Source organism: Catharus ustulatus, chromosome 22 (genome assembly GCF_009819885.2).
Source record: "Catharus ustulatus isolate bCatUst1 chromosome 22, bCatUst1.pri.v2, whole genome shotgun sequence".
Lineage (NCBI taxonomy): Eukaryota > Metazoa > Chordata > Aves > Passeriformes > Turdidae > Catharus > Catharus ustulatus.
The window spans coordinates 7,843,649-7,864,357 of NC_046242.1; the positions used below are offsets into that span (position 1 = coordinate 7,843,649).

Consider the following 20,709-nt stretch of genomic DNA (forward strand, 5'->3'; position numbering starts at 1 on the left):
CCACAAGCCTTATTTGTCTTTGCAGATATGGGATTCTGTAGAACACATTCATGTTATTCCCCATCCATGCAAGTGTCCCAGGCAGGTTGGACAGGGCTTGGAGCAGCCTGGTCTGGTGGAAGATGTCCCTGCCCAAAGCAGGAGTGTGGAACAAGATGATCTTTAAATTCCTTTCCAAACCAACCTATTCTGTTTCTACACCAAATTGTTTGCTGATTGACAGGTAATTCCTGCCTAGTGATGGCAGAGCTTAACTGGATCCAGCAGGCACTGCTCTAAATGGCCACTCAGTCCACATGTGCATTGTTTCCACACTGAATAAACCCTGGAAAGATGTACTGAAATCAGCCAGGTCACATTTCAGCCACAAAAGCACCAGACTTCAGATCTACAACTCTGAGCGGGGAAATCCATCAGTTCAGAAAACATGTGTTTTGAAACAGTCTCTGCCTTCCACTATAGGAGGTGACACAAAGAAATGTGCTAAAAGCTCCTTCTGGGTTTTTTAATTAATGTTTTAGTGCCTTTTCCCCCTCCTCCTTTGTGGTTGCTTTATTAACCTGTCTGATACTTCCCAGTGTGCATTCCACCTCCCAGTGTGGTGAGATGCAGTCTCTGCTGCTTCTCTGCACCCTGACACCTTCCCAATTTGCACAAAGCATTTTCCAATCCTCTAATCCTTGTCTTTTCATTCCCCACAGACCTCCAAGACAAGCTGAGTAAAAGAGACAAAGAGGTGTCATCCCTGGTGACCCAGACTGAAACTCTAAGGGCCCAAGTAAGTGGTAAGTTTCCCTAATCCAGTGCTGGTGGGAATGCAATGTTTCCCTGCTTGTCCTATGCACTGGTGTTGAACAAGAGCCCAGAGCTGAAAAAGGCTGATTAAAACATGATGCTGCTGGTTTTTGAATGGCTATTGGGGTAAAAAATGAATTAAGGAATTGAACACAAACTGCACAAGATATTTGTGTCCTGTGAGGGAAGATTTGGGCTTGTTTGTGTGTAAAGCTAATGAGGCAGAAGTCAGCTGAGCTGGGTGTGTTGTTTCCAAGATCTCCCCTTAACTACAGCCAGTCAAGGGTTAATCAGGTCTGTGCTCACAGGAGCAGGAATTGAAGAAAGGCAAAAAGCAGGAGTACAAGTAAAGGACTAAGTGACCTTTATTCTCCTGAATCCTCTACTTCTCATAGCTCTGGAAAATAAATGCAAAACAGCAGAAAAGAAAGCTGATACAGTGTTCAAAGAAAAGAAGAGGTTGGAAGGAGAACTGGAAGCCTTGACCAAGAAAACACATGATGCCTCAGGGCAGCTGGTGCTGATCAGCCAGGAGCTGCTCAAGAAGGAAAGGTCAGTGTGCAGGTCTGGAGGGCAGAGCTGGAGACAGAGGGGCTCTGTGTATATTCATGTTCCTTCTGGGTACAGCAATCGACCCCCAGAAGAAATGTAGGGCTGCACTGTTGAAACCCAGCCCACAGCTTTCCCCTTCTTTAGAGATGCTGATGTGAATTTGGTTAGAGCTGTGAATTCTCAAAAGGCACTGCCCTTTCACTGCTTGCCAGGAGCTGCAAGACAGCTCAGTTCCCGTGTAGAAGCTGAATGAAGTCATAAAAACAAAGCCAAGCTGGCTGCTGCCCTGCTCCCAGGCAGTGCCTGTGCAGGTCCCAATCTCAGAGCTGGCAAAGCAGGACAAGAAAAGAGTTGGGGGGGAATTTGCTCACTGGTTTTGCTTGGATCTGTAACAAAGGTGGGAGGGAGCAGAGCAGGACTGCAGTGCTGTGGGGGCTCTGGGAATGTCTTCATGTGTGCCTGGTGCTGCTTGCAGGAGCCTGAACGAGCTGAGAGCTTTGCTGCTGGAGGCAAACCGGCACTCCCCGGGGCCGGAGCGCGACCTCAGCCGGGAAGTGCACAAAGCTGAGTGGCGCCTGAAGGAGCAGAAGCTCAAAGATGACATCAAGGGGCTCCGAGAGAAGCTGGTTGTGCTGGTGAGGGCACTAAAACCCTTCCTGGGCATGGTCTAGAGGCTGGAGGGCTCTCTACTGCTGAGGGGAGTGGGGAGGAGGGTCTGAGCCCTTGCTCCAAGTCCTTGTGCTGTCTTTGTGCTGCTGAGCATCTGATGGGAATTCTCCTGACAAGGACTGAGCTGTGGCCTGGCTTAGCAGCACCTCATTAAGCAGCAAGGATATCCATATGTCATACAATCACAGAATATCCCAAGTTGGAAAGGCTACAAGGATCATCAAGTGCAGATCCTGGCCCTGCTCAGGACACCCCAACAATCCCACGTGCCTGGGAGCATTGTCCAAGGGCTCCTGGAGCTCTGGCAGCCTCGGGGCTGTGCCCATTGCCAGGGGAGCCTGGGCAGTGCCAGCACCCTCTAGGGGAAAAACCTTTCCTGATACTCAGCCAAGACCTCCCCTGACACAGCCCCAGCCATTCCCTGGGTCCTGTCCCTGGTCACAGCGTTATAAGTGCATGACATGTTATTGGCTTTTTGCAACTATTAAAATCAATGCTATATGTATAATGTTAAAATAGCTTTTCTGTATAAATATAAATTCTTTTCTTTTCCTCTAATAGCAAAAGTTAGACATAACTTTTTTTGAAATAGTATGTTTAAACTACCCGCCTAGTTAAAATAACAGCCTGTGAACATGTAATAAAACCCCTACAGCTAACACAACTATCAACACTCACCAACTACAAAACACCAAAACCACCACCCAAATTAAAAAATAATTAAAAAAAAATTAAAACCATAAACCAAAAAACACACATGCTCTAAAAAAGCAAACCCAAAAAGTAGCCATGCTAAATAGTTCCCAAAAATTTTTTTACTATGCAAAAAAACTATGAATATGCAACAAGTTAATATATTGTAAAGTGTATTTAAAGAAGTGTTCCAAAAGAAGCTGTGTGCTCTTAGCAGCTTGCCAAGCACCCAACCGTTTTAACCCTTTACTTTATGTGTCTCCTATTGTCTTTTCATTAAACTTTTTTAATTTTACCAAAACAGTGAAAGGTATTTTTCACAAGAGAGAGCAGAGATCAGTGTGTGCCTGAAGAAGCTGTAGACTGCTGTGTCCTCCAGGTTTTAGATCCATGGCTAAATAGGGCTGCAATTTGTGGGAGAAACTGAAGGTCATTCAGCTACCCCACGCACGTTACATATTCTCTGATCCAAGAATAAGCAGTGTCCTCAAATTCCCGTATCCTTCAGCGTCCTCCAGTGGCTGAGATGTGAATAATTGATGCGAACAATTGCGAATAATTGATGCTGGGAACAAACTGGGGCCATTCTGGTCTCTCGATGCGAGCTGTGCTGTGCCAATGTTGCTATAACATCCTCCCGTTTCCCTTTGCTGCCTTAAGGACAAGGAGAAGTCAGTGACGGAGCAGCGGCGGTTCTCCCTGATCGACCCCTCCTCGGAGTCGGAGGTGATCCGGCTGCAGCACCGGCTGGTCAGCACCGAGGATGTGCTGCGCAACGCCCTGGAGCAGGGACACCAGATGGAGAAGCTGATGGAGGCAATGAGACTCTCCTCTGAGAAAACACAGGTACCACATCAGCAAAGAGGCCCTCACAGCCCCCTGGGATCTTGCCCTGTGCTCAGGGTGATGCCATCATCCTGGCAAAGCCTTGTTCTGTCAGATAAAGCTCAATGCTATAAAATCCCTGCTAGCTGGCAATCCCAGTCCCTTTGTGCTCCAGAGGATGGTTGCTAAACGTGGGGTTTGGGGGAAGTTGCACTGTGAATAACTGTTCTTTATGTGTACAGTACTGTCTGCTGTTTGTAACATAGAGGTTGAGATTTTTCTGATCTGTGTATTCCTAAGCAGAAATGTTGCAGGTGGCTCTGGGAAAATGCTTTCCATTTCTCTTACCAGCTCTTTTATCACCTTGGTGTCCTGTGTGAGTTTGCTGATGGTCTGTGAATGTTCCCACTCCAGTTTCTGTCTGCTCTCCCCAGCTTCCTCTGATCTCCCTTCATTTCCTCTGCCCAAAGAAAAGCTGCTTCTGTTGTCTGACTTACATCCTTCTTTATGAAACTGAAGGGTACAAACAGCTTGATTCTCAACGTTTGGCTTTTCCATCTCATACCTGTGGAGTTTCAGTCCTGACTGATTCCTCCTTCAAAGTGACCTGCCCCTTGTGCCAAGCTTTGTGCTTCATATCCTTGAATGTTCTTCTAGCTGTGTTTTCTCTTGGGTCTGCAAGTAGGCAGTGGCTTTTGAAGCTCAGATGCACCATTATTTCTCTTGTACTTGCTCATTTAAATCCTCAGGTGAAAAACGCCTTTCTCTTGCAATAATGAGTTACAACTGACATTCAAGGAGACACCTTAGGGTAGTGCAGAACAAACCACTAGACACAGAATGGGGAGAGAGCTTTTTTTCACTGATACAGGTGCAAATGTGCTGTGTTAGGTAATCTGAGGGGTTTCAAGCCTCCTCCACCCATGACAATTTCTTTTGGATACCCCAGACACTGTTTGCATTGCAGTGGTATGGGCAGGAGGGGGTTGGGAGGGTGCAAGGTAAAAACTGCAACCCTGAAAGATCTGCTGGCTCACTGAGCATCTGTGTGTTGCACACAAGTCTCTGCATCCTGCAGTGCAGCATCTGCAGCACCAGGCAGCACTGGTGGAGTTGTGATCACATGTTTGTGGCAGTCAGGATGTATCATAATCCTGTCAGCACCTCCAGAGTGACTTCTGCTGTAATTGCTGTGTCAAATGCAAATGCATCATCTCTTGGCAGCTACAGGAGGAGAAAGTTATTCTCTGTTTGCTTTAATACACAGTCTCTTAAAAAAGGGAAATTTTCCCTTTTGCATTCCCAGAAGTTGTGCAACTGGTAATTATTTCTTCCCCAGTTCTAGAAAATGACTAATCTTACCTGAAGTGAATTGGAACAGACCTTATGAGGTCAGCTAAGATATCCCTGGGATTAGTTTGATATATTAATGCTTAAGAAATTGTAGAGATATGACAGAATAGCATTATGTCTTCAGCTACAATCAAAGGTGCAAAGAAGCAGAGGATTACTGTGGGAAGGCAGGCTTCAGATTTCTACTGATGTCAGATTTTTAAAGTGCTATTTACAGGAAAGTCTGGATCAAAGCTTCCTAGTTTTGGTTTTAGATCTGTTCACCCTTCTCCTTGTGAAGGAGAACTGTTACCCAGGGGCTTTCAGGCTGAGGTTGAGGACATTGCTGATCAAAACAAATCCTGCTGCAATAGTTAGGGAATTAATGGTTCTTCCTCAGAAGCCACATGCCCACTATAACTCATTCTGCACCACTCCCAACCTTCTGTCTCCTCTCGGATGGAAGCAGCTGCTGCCCAGGTATCTGCCTTGGCAGAAAGAAAATCTTCACCTTCTCCTTGTGTTGGGAGACACCTGACCCACAGCTTTGCAGGAAATAACAGGGATTTGGCACTTGGACATTTTCTTGAAGAGTTTTAGTGATTCCTCTGGGAGCCTTTTTATTTAATTTCAAGCAAATTGCACCACTTTGTTCATTATTGTGACCATGTTCTAAGACCAGACTTCAAGCCTGATTTTTGATATCAGCTGTCTGCTCAGTGCTCAGATTGGGTGAGCTGCAGGCAGGTGGTGGGGGTGCTGAGCCCTGGCAGCAGCCCTGTTCTTGCCATTCAGGCAGGATCCATGCCTGGCAAACAGCTCAGTCTCTTATCAGAGCTGAGTTTGAATTTCTGCCTGGTTTTCATGATCAAACTAAACCTCTGTAGTGATCCCAGTGAGGATGGAAGCTGGGACTCTTAAACCCTGCAGTCCTGTCTCCCCATAATGCCATCAGCAGTTCACCAGCAAATGTGACTCTGATTGCCAAGGCCTGAACACCCAGCATTGGGAATGCTGGGGCTTCAAGCTGCTGCTTTCTGCTCTTGCTTGTGCTGGCTGTACTGTCATTGGGAAGCTGAAGGGCTCCATTCTGCTCTGTTAGAGAAACATTATAAATGTTTAAAAGTTCTTGTGCTTTCTAAAGATAGAACAGCCTTGTCCTGGTTGCCAGACTTGTCCCTGGAGATGGGAAATGGGGAATGGCAAATGTCCTTTTCAGTGCTGGGTGTTCAGTGTGCTGTGCTCTGCAGCTAACACTGCCCTTGGCTGGATTTGTGTTCTGGTATTTAAGAGTTGGGGTGGGGTCTGTGTCCATAAGGAGCTTGGGGGATGTTTGGTGGCTGAGAAGGATGTAATCAGGGACTTGGGGATTGAGCCAGGTGCAGAGGGCAGGCAGGTTCTTGCCAGAAATGAGGTGGGGGTTTTTGCTTCCTCCTTTCCTTGTGGGAGTGGGCAGCTAAGGAAGGACAGGGCAGTCTTGCCAAATTTCAGTGCTTGTAAGCAAAACCACCAGGATCTGTGTCCCTCTTCAATAAGTGTTGTCTCTTTTCCATTGTAGACTGTTGGAAATTCTGGTTCTGCTAATGGGATTCACCAGCAGGATAAATCCCACAAGCAAGAGGTGAGTTCTGAGTAGAATGTTGTTTAAAACAGGATCTGCTTCATGTGGTTTCTTGTTTGCTGTGGTGAGGACAGCACTTGGCTAGGAGTAGTCCTGCCAGCACAGCTTGGCTGTACCATTCTCACAGCAAAAGCAAGAGGCTTTGCACATCCAGTCCCCAAGTGTGGAGGGAACCTCACTAGAAACCCCTTGAAGCCATGGGGAAGGTGGTGGTGGGGGTGCAGTGCAAAGGGAGTTTCCCCACAGTCTCCTGGGTCAGTGCTGTGTGACACTTGTGGCAGCCCCTGCTAGAACCTGCTCAGCCTCACATCTCTGCTGTCCCCTTTACATGGGTGCCATTTGTGGGACATGCTGTCCTGGCCTCCCACGGCAGACTTCATCTACCATACTGGGTAAAACAGTGAGCATTCTACTCCATGCCTCTTCCAAAAAAGCCTCTGTACTTGTCCTCATTTGCTTACCAAGATCTCTTTTCTTCTAGGAGAAGCTCTGATGGAGAAGAGGTGAGAAGGATCATTTCACGCCAGTATCAGCTCCTCTGCACAGTCAGGAAAAACAGCACCATATCTGGCTTTAGCACCTCCAAAAGACCACTCAGTATTTTCACTTTAAAGCAGGACAATGTTTATAATGTACTAACTGATGTAATCAGGACAATCCCAGAGTCCAGTTTTCCAAGACAGCCATTGTTCCAGGAGGGAGCAGAAAGACCTCTCTGGGTTTGGTTTCTTACTTGTATTGGTTTTGACTGTGGAATTTGTATTGTTTGGGCTGCCCTTGTCCCACCAGCTGACATGGTTTGGATGACAGCTGCCCTGACCTGTGGCTGAAGTGTCAGTGGGTCCCAGTAACCCCACAGGAGCTGCAAAGGGATTTGCCTGTGGTGTTCAAAGCATGTGCCCATAGGCTGCACCCTTCCCACAGGGTCTGTCCCTTCCCTCCCCATACCCTGGTGTCCTGAGGACCTGCACAAGTGAGTGAAACCTGCTGGGCTGGTGATGTGAGGTCTGGGGACATGTTCCCCTCCTCCCTTTGTGGAAGACATCACTGTTTTAGAGCAGAGGCTGCACTTAGTTCTTGTATTACAGCATGTTGTGGGAAATAATCCAGTTTCAGAGGGATATTTATTTTGTTTCTTCTCCCCTGCTGTTTGGGAAGAAGCTGTGATGGCTCTGAGTTTGGGGTCAGGCACACCTTGCCTGGGTGTTTTGTGCTGCAGTGAGATCTCTGAGCAGGCCTGCTGGAGTCCTGTGCCATAGCCAGCTGTCCAGGTGTCCCTCACTCCTGGGGGCTTCACTGGGTCTGTCCTGAACTCAGGACTCCACAGATGCAGATCTCAGCATCCCTGGCCTTGGAGCTCCATGCTGGGGGCAGTCAGTGTGGGACAGATGCATTGAGCAAATGGTTCCCTCCTTGCCTGTTTAATTTAACAGCTAACTGCAGATTGCCTGGTGCTTCCCAGAGTGTCCTTGGCTTTCAGTGTGATGCCCATCCCTGCTACCCAGGATGGATGAGGTGGAGGTGCTGCTGTGAGCCTGACTATGATGGTTTCAGCAATCCTCTGTGCCATGCTGTGTGAGTATTTGGAGCAGAGGCAATCCAAGACTGGAGCTCACACAGCTTTGTGTCTGTACTAGCAGAGGATTTTGTTCTTTCTCCCCAAGGCTTTACTCTGACTTTGCACCACAGCTCCCAAGCAATATTAGGGCAGAGGAAGGTGACAACATGCTCCTAAAGGTGTGAAAGAGCCCAGCTCAGGTTCAGTAGCACAGGGAACAGTCACAGCAATATTCTTCCAGGCTTCTCCCAGTTAGTGTCCAGCTCCTCCAGTCTTCATGAGCTCTTGTGCTATGATGGGGCATCTGTGAAAGGACAAGATGGGAGAGGAGATGTGAGCCAGACCCCCAGCAGCTGAACATGATGGCACATCTGACTGGGAATAATTAATGTAGGATTCCATCCTGCCTGTTGAAGTGTTTCCTCAGCTCTTGCTAATCACCAGGAAGGTTACTACATATCTGCCAAGCTCTGGGAGTTTCCCAGGGGATTGTAGGAGTGGTCTCCAAAACCCTCCTGGTTGAGTATTCATCTTCTGAGTGATTTTGGAAAGTCCCAGAGGGATTTTTTTATTTGTTACAGCCCTCAATAGTGAATACCTCACTGCTGTTGTTAAGAATTTAGAGCTGATGTTTCCCAAAATGCTCCTGTTGGCTGCATGGTCTCTGAAGTCATGTCTGCAGAACCCATGGCCTTCCTGGGCACCTGCAAGAGGGAGGCCCCACTCTGGTTTGTAACTTATTTTCCCTTATGGGCCTTCTAGTGACTTGTGACCAGCTACCTACAGCAGAGATGAGTGTGTTTTCCACCCCCTTGGGCTCTGTACAGAGTGGGATCCCCTGGGAGTGGTGGGACCATATGTTTGGTTCTGTTGATCAGATCTAAAGTTGTCAGGCTGGAAGAGTCTCTGGCTCCTGCCTCTTCCCAGGGACCATCCCCTGAGAACAGCTCAGACCTGTGGCTTTTCCCATTCAATTGGGAGACAATGCAGAACAGGAAGAGATGGGTTCAGACCAGGTTCAGAGTTAGTGCTGATGGTCTTTTCTGGCTGTAAATGACTCTGCTGGTCCCTGAGGATCAGCCAGGAGCTGTTGGCACTGCTTGGCTCTCTGTGCTCACTGTGCTGCAGGGCTGAGGGTTGATGCCCCCCACCCCATGGGAACTGCTCCCAAATGGAACCATCCACAATGCCAACAGGAAATGCTGTTGTGTGCTCATGTGGGCTTCAGCTCAGCCCTGTGTAAGGGGCCAGGAGGGGCTGGACTCACTCACTTCCTCTCCAAAATTAGCACAGGCTTCCCCAGGCACCAGCCTCTGGCTGCCCTTCTGAGGGGGTAAGAGACCATACTAGGGACAAACTTGGACAGGACAAAGGGGGAGATTCCCCAGCCCCTCTATTTATTTGTAAGTTTAAGTGCTATTTTTACCTATGTGGTGGTGTATAAAGTACTTCATGATATTTGGTCTTACTGGCTTGGTTCTCTGGGAGAGAGTTCAGGGCAGGGGAGCAGTGGTGCACCCTTGTCCTGTTGTTGATCCAGGCTGGTTCCTGTTTGTGCCTTCACTCCCCCTTTGGCTTCAGCCTTGCTCTTACCTCGATCCCTGAGAGCTGGTAAGGGAGGGCTGTGCTTTCCCCAGCCTTTCTCCCAGCCTGAGAATGCTGTGCTGGTTTTCCATCTGGAAATGGGTCCTGAGCACCCTCTGAGCCCCAGAGCACTGGTGCAGGGTGGGGAGCAGGACGTGACACGCTGCTGGAGCCCTGGGCTCAGGGAAGGACCAGGCATTACCCTGACAGGGATGCTTTTCTGCTGAGGGCTGAGCCTTTATCCAGTGAAAAAACAGCCTTTGGAATGGAGACTACTTAGTATTGAGTGATCTCTAACTCTCAAGACCAAAGGGAAAAGAACCAGTCTTGCTTGGGAATGTCAGCCTTGTCCCTCCTGCAGCATCCAGAGAGCTGGAGCAAGGGGCAGCACCATGCTGGTGCCCTGTGGAATGATGGTACCAAGCTGCCTGGGTGTTACAGCTCTTGGAATGACAGGTGCCAAGCTGCCAGCCAAGGCCTTACAGCTCCTGCCTCCCCCCAGCCACCAGCAGCTCCTCTTGCAGTAGAGATGCATAAGGTTTCATTAAACAAAATGATGCAAATGACACTGTAAAAGTCTTAATGAAAACTCCAGTACTCCGTTATTCAGCAGCTTTAGCAGCTCAGCACTATCTGTAGGGAGTTATTAATACACTAAGATCCTATAGGCCTCCTGTAAGTTACCAGAGAAAAGATGATACTAGATGTATAAATGGATAATAACCTTTTACCCATACAGTATGTATTACAATTTTGTAGCTTAGTCATTTTTTGGCTATCAGATTTTGTTAGTATGATACAAAAAAAAAGACAAAGTTTTGACTGCTAATGTCTATTTTGTTATTTGATTCATTTTCTTCCTCTGTACAAATGTCTGTGTAACTCCTCCACATCTGTATTCATGTACCATCCCCCTTGTCCTGGCTTGCTGGTGTGGTGAGCTCCTACTAAACAATAAACTCTGTGGCTGAAGTTGGACATCCTGGGGCTGCTGGGGTGTGTTCAGGTGTTCTGCAGTGCACAAACTGTCCTGAGCTGGAAGGGGCTGGGGGCACAGGGCTGTGGCACTGCTCCCCCTGCCCTGAGCCCCAGCAGTGACCTTGAGCTGTGTTTGGGCTCTTCAAGTGGCTGGGAGGCTGCAGAGCTGCCCTGGGGACACACAGTGGGGACAGCCAAGCCCAGCACCATCTCCTGGCTGGGCAGCTCCTGCCATCAGGTATCTCCCAAGCCTCAGAGTGGTTGTGCTATTTATTAATCCATGATTAGTTGCCATCTAATTGTCTCCTTGCTGACGTATCCACAAATCCCTGAGTGTTGCAGGGTGCTGTGCCAGACCCACCTCCCTGCACCTCAGCACTGATCCATACTTGTTTGAGCAGTGCCACCTTCATTTTTGCATAGACTGTGCTTGGGTCATCCTCATTCCTTCCAGGTCATGTACCACAGAGCTTCAGAGCACATGGAAATGGGGATTGCAGGGAATCAGTCCAGGAGGAGCTGCCACCCCCCAGCCCCCTGCCTCTCTTGTCCCTGTGTTCCCACCAGTGTCCATGTGGATGCTCTGAGCATCACAGTTATGCTGTCACCCATGAGGCAGGACTGGACAGGTTTATGCCAGGGCTTGGTGCTTTATTCATGGTACAACATCTCAGCTGGGAATTTCCTTGACTGCCTGTGGCCTGTGCCCTGGCTCAGCACTGCCCATATAGCAAGGAACTCCCATCTCCTCCTGTGTTTTCCTGCATCCAGGAGCTGTAGTTCCTTTAAAGGAAAGTATTGCCAGCTGCTTAAGATATTAAAAAAACCAGCCTGGAATGATTTTCCCCTTGCTTCCTGGCTCCTCCTTTTCCTGGATTTAAAATTCTCCACTACCAAGATTACCTGAAAGTTTTAAATTCTTTCCAAGAGCAGCTGAGCTTTGCAGGTGCTGGTTTTGTTCCAGAGCAAGGCCCCAAGAAAACTACAGGTACCTGATGACAACACCATGAAAACTGTCCATGAAACCTTATGCCAGAACTGTAACAGAGTCTGTGCAGATATCCCTGATTTCCCATTATTTTCCTTTTCCATGGTGGGTAAGGCACTCTTGTCTCTCCAGCAGCTCCCTGGCACTGTGCAGTGCTGGGTCTCAGGACTGAAAGGGTTAAAAGCACTGTGCCGAGGAATACTTGGGCAACAATAAGATGCTTACAAAAATTGCAAGCAATATAGAAGCTCGATTAAACTTGACAAGAAATAGGGAACAAAACTTGCAAAAATGAAGGACAGAACTTGCTAAAACCAGTGAGGAAATCGCTGAAACAGCTCACGAGAGACTGCACATGCCTGGAGGAGAAAGGTGAAAAGGGCACGGTGATGAAGACATCCGGCCTTCATCAGGGACAGCAATGGTCACTGCACCACAGTCACTGCACCAGGTGACAAAAATGACAAGATGTCCCAACAGCCAGGGCTTGCCAACTCTCTCCTGCAGAGCAGAAACTCAGGAGAATGCAGGAAATGTCAGAGACCTCACCGGGTGATGTAGACGCCACAACAGCTCCACTAGCAGAGAACTTCCTGAGCTTCAGCTGGGCTTTGGAAGGGATTTCCTAAAGCCTCTGCCCTTCCTGGCTGCCCCTGCCCTGCTGAGCAAACCAGCACATGGAAAAGCAGCCCTGGCTGATGGCCCTGAGCAATCAGCACCAGAGTCCAAAGGATGAGTGAGGCTGTTCAACTCCAGACAGAAACACACCCCTAACTGCTGAGGCAGAGCAGGCAGCATGCTCTGTACTGTCCTACAGTACTGTAGGCTGGGATTTTAACTATCAAAGAAAAAAAATTATGCAATGGTATTTTTTTATGATGCTGAGAATGCAAAATGGATGGTTGGGATCTATTCTGAAAAGGGGGAAGGTGTCCTCCTCTGTACTTACTAGAGAGGCACCTTCTGTGCAGGAAGAATTCCCTTCAAAAATCCAGTAGTTCAGGATTGAAACTTGCATGCTTTTATTTGATCTGAATTTCTTGACCTGTCTTTTGTAATAGGTGTTCCCACAACATTGTGGAAGAAATGCAAACTCCAGAACTCACTTTCTGGAGTGTTTATTTCCCTGTAACATTCTGACTCTTGGACAATGAGCTGGTCTGCTTAGCAGGGGAAAAAAACAACCAAACCAACGAAAAACTCCAAGAAAAACACCAAACTCCCCTGAATGGGACTCTGAACTGGTCTTAATCCAGTGATCTGGACCAGAAGGAATATTCTGTACCCTGCATACTATTCCCAGAGTGGGTAGAAACAGCTGCTCTGGACTGCCAGAGCTGCCTTTGGCTCTGTCTCCCAGATGTTTGCCTAGAGCACTGTTTGAGCTGCTCCTCCACCAAAGGGTCCCAGTGCAGGGCCTCTCTTGACAATGGATGTGGAATGTGGTCCTTTTGAGGAGAGCTCCAGGGGTTCCATGGCTCCACGAGGTCACAGTGCAGTGCTGGGTGCCTGGTGCTCTGTCAGCACTCGTGCAGCGGGTGCAGGTTTGCCCTGGATCCCCTTGGGCAGCACATGAGGCACATGGTCCTGAGTGCCCCCAACCAGGCCAGCTCTGGGAGCCAGCGTGTGCCCAGGGAGCAGAGACTGAGCTGTGACTGCAGGGCCATGTCAGGGATCCACTACAAGTTCTCCTCCAAGCTGAGCTATGACATGGTCACGTTTCATGGCCACAGCATCTCCCTGGGTGACCTCAAGCGCCAGATCATGGCCCGCGAGAAGCTGAAGGTGACCAACTGTGACCTGCAGATCCTCAAAGCTGAGACCAATGAAGGTGAGTGGGGTTTGGGCCTGGGGTCACCCAGGGGCAGCAGCACAGATCAGGCAGTGCCACAGGCTGTGGGAGCCACACTCTGCCCCAGGGATAAAAGCCAGGGTGAGAAAGCACAGTGGTGCATATAAAACTGGCTTTGACAGCTCTAGAGGATTCTGTGATGTGCCGTGCAATTCCACATCAACATCCATTCTTCCCAACTGACTCATACCTCTTCTGTGTTTGTGTTGTTCTCAGAATACTCTGATGATGCACAGATCCCAAAGAACGTCTCGGTGATTGTCAGGAGAATCCCAGCTCGAGCTACGTGAGTATCCATGGAGAACCCACTGGATTCCCTGTGAGGGATGTCAGGGTGGGAACTTCTTTTATGGATATGGGTTTACAGCAACACTTGGACTCTATGTGGTCAAAGCTGCTGTTAATTTGTTTTTTCATGGGGTAGATTTTAATGTATCTGCTCCAAAGCAGACTCACATGGTGAGAGGTTTACAGGGACATGGGGTACAAACTCCAACACTAGTAAATCCTAAGGTGATTCTCTTGGTTTTGTTCTTGGGATGATTGGGATGAGAGCCAAGTTGCAGATCCTGTTTCCTCTGCTTGAGGAGATTCCAGATTGTATGTGTTTGCTTTTATTGGCTTTACAGTAATGACAGGTACACACTGTAACAATTACATATTATTAGAAATAAACTTTTAATGTGTTCCCATCTGAGAAGAATCTGGTTGTCACTATTTGACTGTTTCTTGCACTGGGGAAGGTGAGTTTGGGGACTGTGGGATATCTGGTGGGTATCTTGCACCTCAAATTTGGGGCTTTTACTCAATGTGTGTAGAAGAGAGACCAAGAATTCTGGATGCCTCAATGTTGTGCTTCTAAACATGGCTTTGGTTGGGGTGAATGGAAATATGGATGCTTCGTGCTGCCCTGTCACAGCATCCTCCCTTCTGGGCTGGATGGCACCTGAGCTGTGCTGTGGTGCTGCCCTGCCCTGAGGATGGATGCTGGTGGAACTCAGATCCCATCAGTTCCTGTGGTGACCATCTCGAGGCAATGGCTCTGCAGTTGCACTGATGGCAGTGACCCAGGCACAGGAGCTTGCTGTCCCTCCAGCTGGAAACAGAGCAGCTGAAGTGTGGGAGGGAGGAGGATCTGCTGTCACAGGGGTTGTGTGTCTGACTCCTGAGGACCTGAATCAGACACAGATCACTGAGGATGTGGAATCTCAGCAAGTTTGCAGATGTAATAAATAGCTCCCAGAATATTGTTGCATTTCAAGATCACCTGAAAGGAAATTCTGCCAATTAAGACTCTTTTTTTTTTCCCCCACAGAGCTCCTAAACTGCACCAACCCCTAGGAAAGGCTTCCAGGTGACCTTTCTATCACTGTTTGCAGTCACTGTAGCATCTGTAACCCACTGGGCAGGATGGCAGAGGTCTGAGCACAGGGCTTGGGCTCCCACAGAGAAACCCCACTCTGGAGATGGAGCTGCTGACATTTCTGGGAGTGCTTTGGCACTGGAGGGATTATTTTTCACTGAAAGAAACCTGAACTCCTGAGTGTCAACACTGTCACTGTTCTGGCTAAGAAACTACACTCCTGGGTAACTGGTGACACTGTAGAAATGAGATTTTGGGGCCTTGTTTGAGTTGGATTGAAGGTACCAAGAGAGAAGTGTTTATGAAAACAAATAAATCTCCACCTTCACTCAACTATCAGAACATCATGGTTTGATGTCCAGGTGTTCTTGTCGGTTTTCACTGCTTGCTGCTGGTTCCAAGTGCTTCATTTGAAGTTCTGATCACTTCTATTTCTTCTGCCAGGAATCAAAATGGGCCAGTGAGGGGAACATCCAAGGCAGTATGTAACACCCCAGCCTCACACTTCTTCCTACACACTGCACTTCACTCTAAACAGTGCAGCCTTGTATTAATTTTCTGGATATTGGACGTGAATGTGGTTTAATGCTTTTGTGAACAGATTGCTGACTCTTCTGCCTCTCTTTCTCTGGCCCGGCTCATTAAGGTATAGAGATATTCTTTGTCAAATGCTTAAAAAATATCCTTTCCTTAGTCTTTTAAAATCTCACACTGTGATCTACACCTGGATAATTGTGGTAATGTGATCAAAACTGTATTTTTAGTAATTTAAGGTGTTTATTTGAAGTTTGAAATGCATGTATTGTGATGCTACCCTGGAAAGAGAAGTTCCCAGGCTGGGAAAAGGGAAGGGGAGCACCTTTATCAGCCCCAATGTAAGGTTGCATCGTGACTCCTCTTCAAGACCCAAAGCAGCAGCACTTCAGCACCCATTTCCCATTCTGTATCATCAGTTTTGCACTGGAAACTAACAGTTTGTGTTGTACAAATGTGTAGAGAAGAACTGAACTGGCTGGAAGTTATGTACATTTCAGGTAGGTTTGCAGCAGCCAAAACAAACTTCTGGAACAAGAACACTTGTGTGGCTTCAGTTTTGAATTTCTGGTCATGACAACTATAGATCCATCCTTGGTTGCTGCACTTGTTCACAAATTGGGGTCTGGAGACAGTGGACAACACAATCTCCTTTGTTTGACTGCAGACAGTGTAAATGGTTTTGGTATCATTATTACTTTGTAAAAAGTGATATATTTGAATTTGGGTCTATTCCTAGACATGTTTTGGGGTTTGGTTGTGTTTTGTAAACCATTTGGGCTCAAGCACCTTGGTCATGTGTCTGTAAATGTTGATGGAAATGGTTCCAGAGCAGTGGATCTGGATCGTGTTCCTGTACAGAAAAACACTCTGTCAATGAAACACCCATTTATTAAATTTCTGGATCAGTTGCTTTTGTGAAGCAATATCTGTGAAAGCAAAACCTCAAGAGGTTGGTCTCTCCTGGGCTGCATGGAGGCTGTTGTCTTTGGCTGTGGAGTCTCAAACATGTTCTTCATGTGCATGTCCAACCCTCCCCTGTCACAGACCCCCAATCTGGCTGAGGCCGATGCTACGGAAGAGGACAAGATCAAAGCCATGATGATCCAGTCCTCCTGTTACTATGGGCCCCTCAAGTAAGTGTTAGTAAGGTCAAATTTGGTCTTGGAAGAACATGGAAAAATCACATGTTTATCTCTTGTTTTAACAAGGGACACACATTCCTACCATCCTCTTTTTTTGCTCCCAAAAACTTGCAGTGACCTGAAGACACCCCTGGGTCCTGTTCCATCATCCCCTGCCAGCTCTGTTCCCAGGCTTAAAAGGAGCTCAGGAATTCCCAAGAGTTTTATGGTGGAGGTGAAAGATCCCAACACAAAGGGAGCAATGCTTACACCCAGTGGGAAATATGCCATCCCAATTATAAATTTGTAAGTATGGAATTAATTGCACTGACCAAAAGTGACCGAGAGAAGCCATGTGGAAATGTCTGAGTGGCAAAGGCACCACTCTGGCCACCACCTGTCCTTGTGGGGCAGGGAGCATTGCCACTGTAGCTGATCTATCCCATAGGTCATCTAAAAATCCCAGATTTCATAAGCAAGGAAATAACAACTGCAGGACTAGAACAGGACAAATCTATTTTCCTGAGGCAGCAATGCAGGGAGTCCAAAATCCATCTGTAGCTCTGGAAGTTCACTGTGCACAGGAGAGTGGACAGAGATGGACTCTCTGTGTGTTTTAGCACTCACACAGTAACTGCTTTTCTCCCTTGGCAGCAGGAACTTTTCCCCAGTACCAACTTCTTCCATGGGCAGCAGCGTCATGGCATGAGCAGAGGCAGAGGAGAGAAAACACCCAAACCAAATTGAGAAGGAAAACAACTGGGGAGAGGGACTGTTTTGAATTAACTATATAATGTCCTTCTTTCACCCATACAGAACACAACAACAACAGCCAAGGTCTCCAGCTGGAATGGAACCTCCAATGAAAAAAGTGAAGAAGGCAAAGAAGCCAGTTTAATTCATGTTCCTCATTCCTCATTCCCCATTAATGTTCTGTATTAATGTTCATAATTATTTGTTCTTCTTTCTTGTTCTACCTTCCTATTCTTATTCCATTGTTCTTTATTCATTTTCTTATTTCATGTTCATAATTAATTGTTCACTTATTGTTCTTAATTCTTCTTCACTGTTCTTATTTCATCTTCCTACAGTCTCTTGCAAGATATATTTGGACAATAAAGAACACAGCAATGAAAGGAACTTACTTTGTTCTACTTTTCCCTAGATGTGCTGCTTATTACAAGCCTTGCCTTGTCACTGGAAATGAATTTGATTGGTCACTACTGCAGACAGCTGCCTTTGATGCTAGTTTCCTTTCTAATACTGTATGCAACAAAAAACTCAAGAAATTAGCAATAAGAAAAAATCTTGAAAGGTGAAAAAACCAACGGAGGCAATAGTGATTAAAGCTAGGATGTGCTACAGAGGAGCCACAGGAGTCTCCCATATTCACACCTGACAAAGAACAGCAGAAGGTGGCTGACACTGTCAGGATGCAGGAACTATATTCCCTTTCCATGTTGTCAGGTTTCCCAATCCTTGAAAGCAGATTTGAGAGTCCTCTATGGTTTATTTCCTCAACTGGCTCATAAGCCAGCTCTGGATCCCCTCACCTAAACATCGCTGCCATAGAGCTTTGAGGCAGGAAGGACTAAGGGTGAACAGAGCGAGTTTTGGAAAGGGGCAGGTGGGGGTGGGTGGTGGCTGCTGAAAGGAAGAACTTTGTTTGTCTTCCCCCACAGCCTTGGGGACACTGGCAGGAGCAATTTCATTGTCTGCTTTATGGATTGTCCAGCTGACATAAAGCCTGACATGGAGGAAATGGTGCAAAGGCTTCACCCATGGAGACTCTTTGCCCTGAACTCCAGAGGAGAAAGGAGTCTGTGCCTCAACAGCCTCCAGCTGAGCGAGGAGCTCACGGGGTCCTCCTGCACCTCTGGCATGAGGAACAGCACCCACTGCTTCCCTGGCAAAGGGATCCCAGGGGATGCTCCAAAGCAGCCCTTGGGTTTGCAGCAGTGGAGGAACTGGCTTAGATGGAACACACATGTGAAACCAATGAAAACAACAAGGCTGTGCTGTCCTGGGAGACCCTGGAGCACTTTTCAGCAAATGAAAGGACTACAAAAGGGCTGGAGGTGGACTTAACCCTGAGAGTGGGGACAGATAGGTGGGATATTGGGAAGAAATTCTTCCCTGTGTGGGTGGTGATGCCCTGGCACACTTTGCCCACAGAAGCTGTGTCTGCTCCACTCCTGCAAGTGTCCAAGACCAGCTTAGATGGGGCTTGGAGCAACCTGGTCTGGACAGGGGGTGAAACAAGATGATCTTTGAGGTCCCTTCCAGCCCAAACCATTCCATGACTCCATTGATCCATAACTTCATGGGTCTGGGAGCCACTGGTGCCCAGGAGTGGAGTGGGGCGTTGTTGCCTGGCAACAGGAGTTGTGATGGAGAGGGGCATGGGCAGCGCAGGTTCCGTCCTGCAGGGGATGAGGAAGGAGGAAGGAGCTGCTGCTGCTGCTCAGCCTTTTAATTATCGCTCTTGCCCATCGCTTCTATCATCCCTTTTGTTCATCCCCGTTATCATCCTATTTGCTCATCCCTGACAGGCCCAGCTGGGCAGGAAGGCTTGTGACCAACCATGGCTGAAGGGCGTGCAGACACAGCACCATCCCTGGACACACTCAGCCTCTGCCAGCTGCTGGAACTTGCCATTGGGTCACCCGAGCATGGCACCGTCCATTTTGCGGCCATGCGAAGGCTGCTGGAGGCTCTGCTGGTGCACCTGAATGTGCAGTACCTGACTGCCCAGGATCCGTGGCCGGGCTTGCCAAGTGGCCCCTCACTTGCTGACATGGTCACTGGCATGGAACAGATGAAGAAAGAGATTCAAAACTACCAAAAAAAGGCTAGGGTAAAGTCTCTTCCCAGCTCCCTGGGTGCTCCCCCACCAGACAGCCCCTCCCCACCTCCTCAGCCAGCAGTGCTTGGCACTGCCCTCACTGCCCAGGCAGAGGCTGAGCCACTGGCAGCAGCTCTTTGCCATCTGGATGGGCTTCAGTGCTCTGGCACTGAGTGAGGGTGCAGCAGGTGGCACTGGGACTCTTCCTGCTGACCTGGCTGTGCCATGGGCTGCCCCTGGCAGGGTGGGACTCTCTGGGGTGTTGCTGCCCTGACAATCACCTCTGACATCTCTGTTGCTTGGACTGTTTCACAGGGTCATCAAGACGTTATTGGTGGGATAAAGGCAGAAAATACCCGCATGTCTGAGGTCATCAAGAACATCCAGGAGGCACAGGTCTGTGTGGACCACTGTGGTTCTGAAGGTCATATTCCCCACACACACAGTTCAGAGACCTGTCTCTGACAATGCTTTTTCCTAGGCAACGGCTGCTGCCCAGCATCTTCAGGAGACAGAGAGTTTAAAGATTTCCCAGCGTCGCCTGATAGAGGACATGAAGAAGATCCAGAACTCACGGGATGAGGTGAGCTTCTGCTGGGAGCAAGTTGTGGGTCTGAGACAGCAGCCAATACCCTGGGCACTGCCAGCTGTAGGCTCAGCACCCTTGGCCCTGTTAGATGAATGGAGAGTGCTGCCTGCAGGGCCCTGCCAGCCTGTCTGCACTGTCCCCCAGTGCTCTGCAAACCATGGCAGGGGTCAAGGCCTTGCAGGTCCCCACTGAGGGCTCACTGCCACCACGCCTCTCTCCTAGGACATGCTTGCCGTCCAGGACCTCCGGGAGGAGATTGACAAGATAAAGATGGCACTGGCCTTCTTGGAAGAAGAAATAAAGAAGATAAAGGAAGCCCTTGCCTTAGTGAGCTGCTGGGTGGTGTCATCTTTGGGCTCTCATGGGGAACTTCAACATGGCTCCACAAGCAGGGTTTGGGGTCAGGGTCTCAGGACTGGATGGAGTGGGCAGCCCTGGGGCTTTCTGTGCAGCTGATGTGCCCCTACGCTGGCACAACATGATGTCTGTGCCCTGACTCTACCATCACTGGCCTTTCCAGATGAAGAAGCTGGAGGAGGACATTAAAAAGCTGAGGACAGATACAGCCAAGTGGAAAGAAGAGATTAACAAGGAGATCTCTCATAAAATTGAGTAAGAGGGCAGAAGTGGGTTTCAAAACCTGCAGGGTTCCCAGGGAGCCCAGAGGGTGTGGGAGCATCCTGGTTTGCAGACATGGGACAGTGCCAGAGCAGCCTGCAGGGATAACCCTGTCCTTGTCCCCATCTCACTGGCCAGGGCTATGCAACAGGAGACAAAGCGCGAGCTGCGGAGGATGGAGGAGCAGCA

At 48.4% G+C, this 20,709-nt stretch overlaps 3 protein-coding genes across 12 annotated transcripts in view; all 3 read left to right on the forward strand.

Moving 5' to 3' along the window:
- CLIP2 (CAP-Gly domain containing linker protein 2) overlaps window positions 1–10,607 on the forward strand; it is a 94,464-nt gene extending 83,857 nt beyond the window's left edge. For all 10 annotated transcript variants that reach the window (XM_033078496.1, XM_033078498.1, XM_033078495.2 and 7 more), the window contains 6 exons: window positions 702–785; window positions 1,191–1,347; window positions 1,823–1,982; window positions 3,370–3,555; window positions 6,425–6,487; window positions 6,969–10,607. In XM_033078496.1, coding sequence (XP_032934387.1) covers window positions 702–785; window positions 1,191–1,347; window positions 1,823–1,982; window positions 3,370–3,555; window positions 6,425–6,487; window positions 6,969–6,980 — 662 coding nt within the window. In that variant the 3' untranslated portion in view covers window positions 6,981–10,607. The remainder of the gene's footprint in view (window positions 1–701; window positions 786–1,190; window positions 1,348–1,822; window positions 1,983–3,369; window positions 3,556–6,424; window positions 6,488–6,968) is intronic.
- An 82-nt stretch (window positions 10,608–10,689) lies between these two features.
- On the forward strand, window positions 10,690–18,152 carry LOC117006160 (E3 ubiquitin-protein ligase RBBP6-like). The gene is made up of 3 exons (XM_033078507.2): window positions 10,690–13,426; window positions 13,664–13,733; window positions 14,763–18,152. The coding sequence occupies exons 1-3, from the start codon at window positions 13,168–13,170 to the stop codon at window positions 14,803–14,805; spliced, it is 372 nt and encodes a 123-aa protein (XP_032934398.1). The 5' UTR covers window positions 10,690–13,167; the 3' UTR covers window positions 14,806–18,152.
- Window positions 18,153–19,052: 900 nt separating this feature from the next.
- On the forward strand, window positions 19,053–20,518 carry LOC117006195. The gene is made up of 5 exons (XM_033078556.1): window positions 19,053–19,325; window positions 19,629–19,709; window positions 19,795–19,896; window positions 20,125–20,295; window positions 20,423–20,518. Exons 1-5 carry the CDS (start codon window positions 19,053–19,055, stop codon window positions 20,516–20,518), a joined length of 723 nt encoding a protein of 240 aa, XP_032934447.1.
- The last annotated feature ends 191 nt before the right edge of the window (window positions 20,519–20,709 follow it).

Excerpts from the sequence above, each read along its gene's own strand:
- LOC117006160 (XM_033078507.2), top strand. The coding sequence starts at position 13,168 with ATGAGGCACATGGTCCTGAGTGCCCCCAACCAGGCCAGCTCTGGGAGC. Across the intron at positions 13,427-13,663 it reads CAAAGCTGAGACCAATGAAG|AATACTCTGATGATGCACAG; the intron begins GTGAGTGGGGTT and ends TGTTGTTCTCAG. Across the intron at positions 13,734-14,762 it reads AGAATCCCAGCTCGAGCTAC|AGCTCCTAAACTGCACCAAC; the intron begins GTGAGTATCCAT and ends TTTCCCCCACAG.
- LOC117006195 (XM_033078556.1), top strand. The coding sequence starts at position 19,053 with ATGGCTGAAGGGCGTGCAGACACAGCACCATCCCTGGACACACTCAGC. Across the intron at positions 19,710-19,794 it reads AGAACATCCAGGAGGCACAG|GCAACGGCTGCTGCCCAGCA; the intron begins GTCTGTGTGGAC and ends GCTTTTTCCTAG. Across the intron at positions 19,897-20,124 it reads TCCAGAACTCACGGGATGAG|GACATGCTTGCCGTCCAGGA; the intron begins GTGAGCTTCTGC and ends CCTCTCTCCTAG.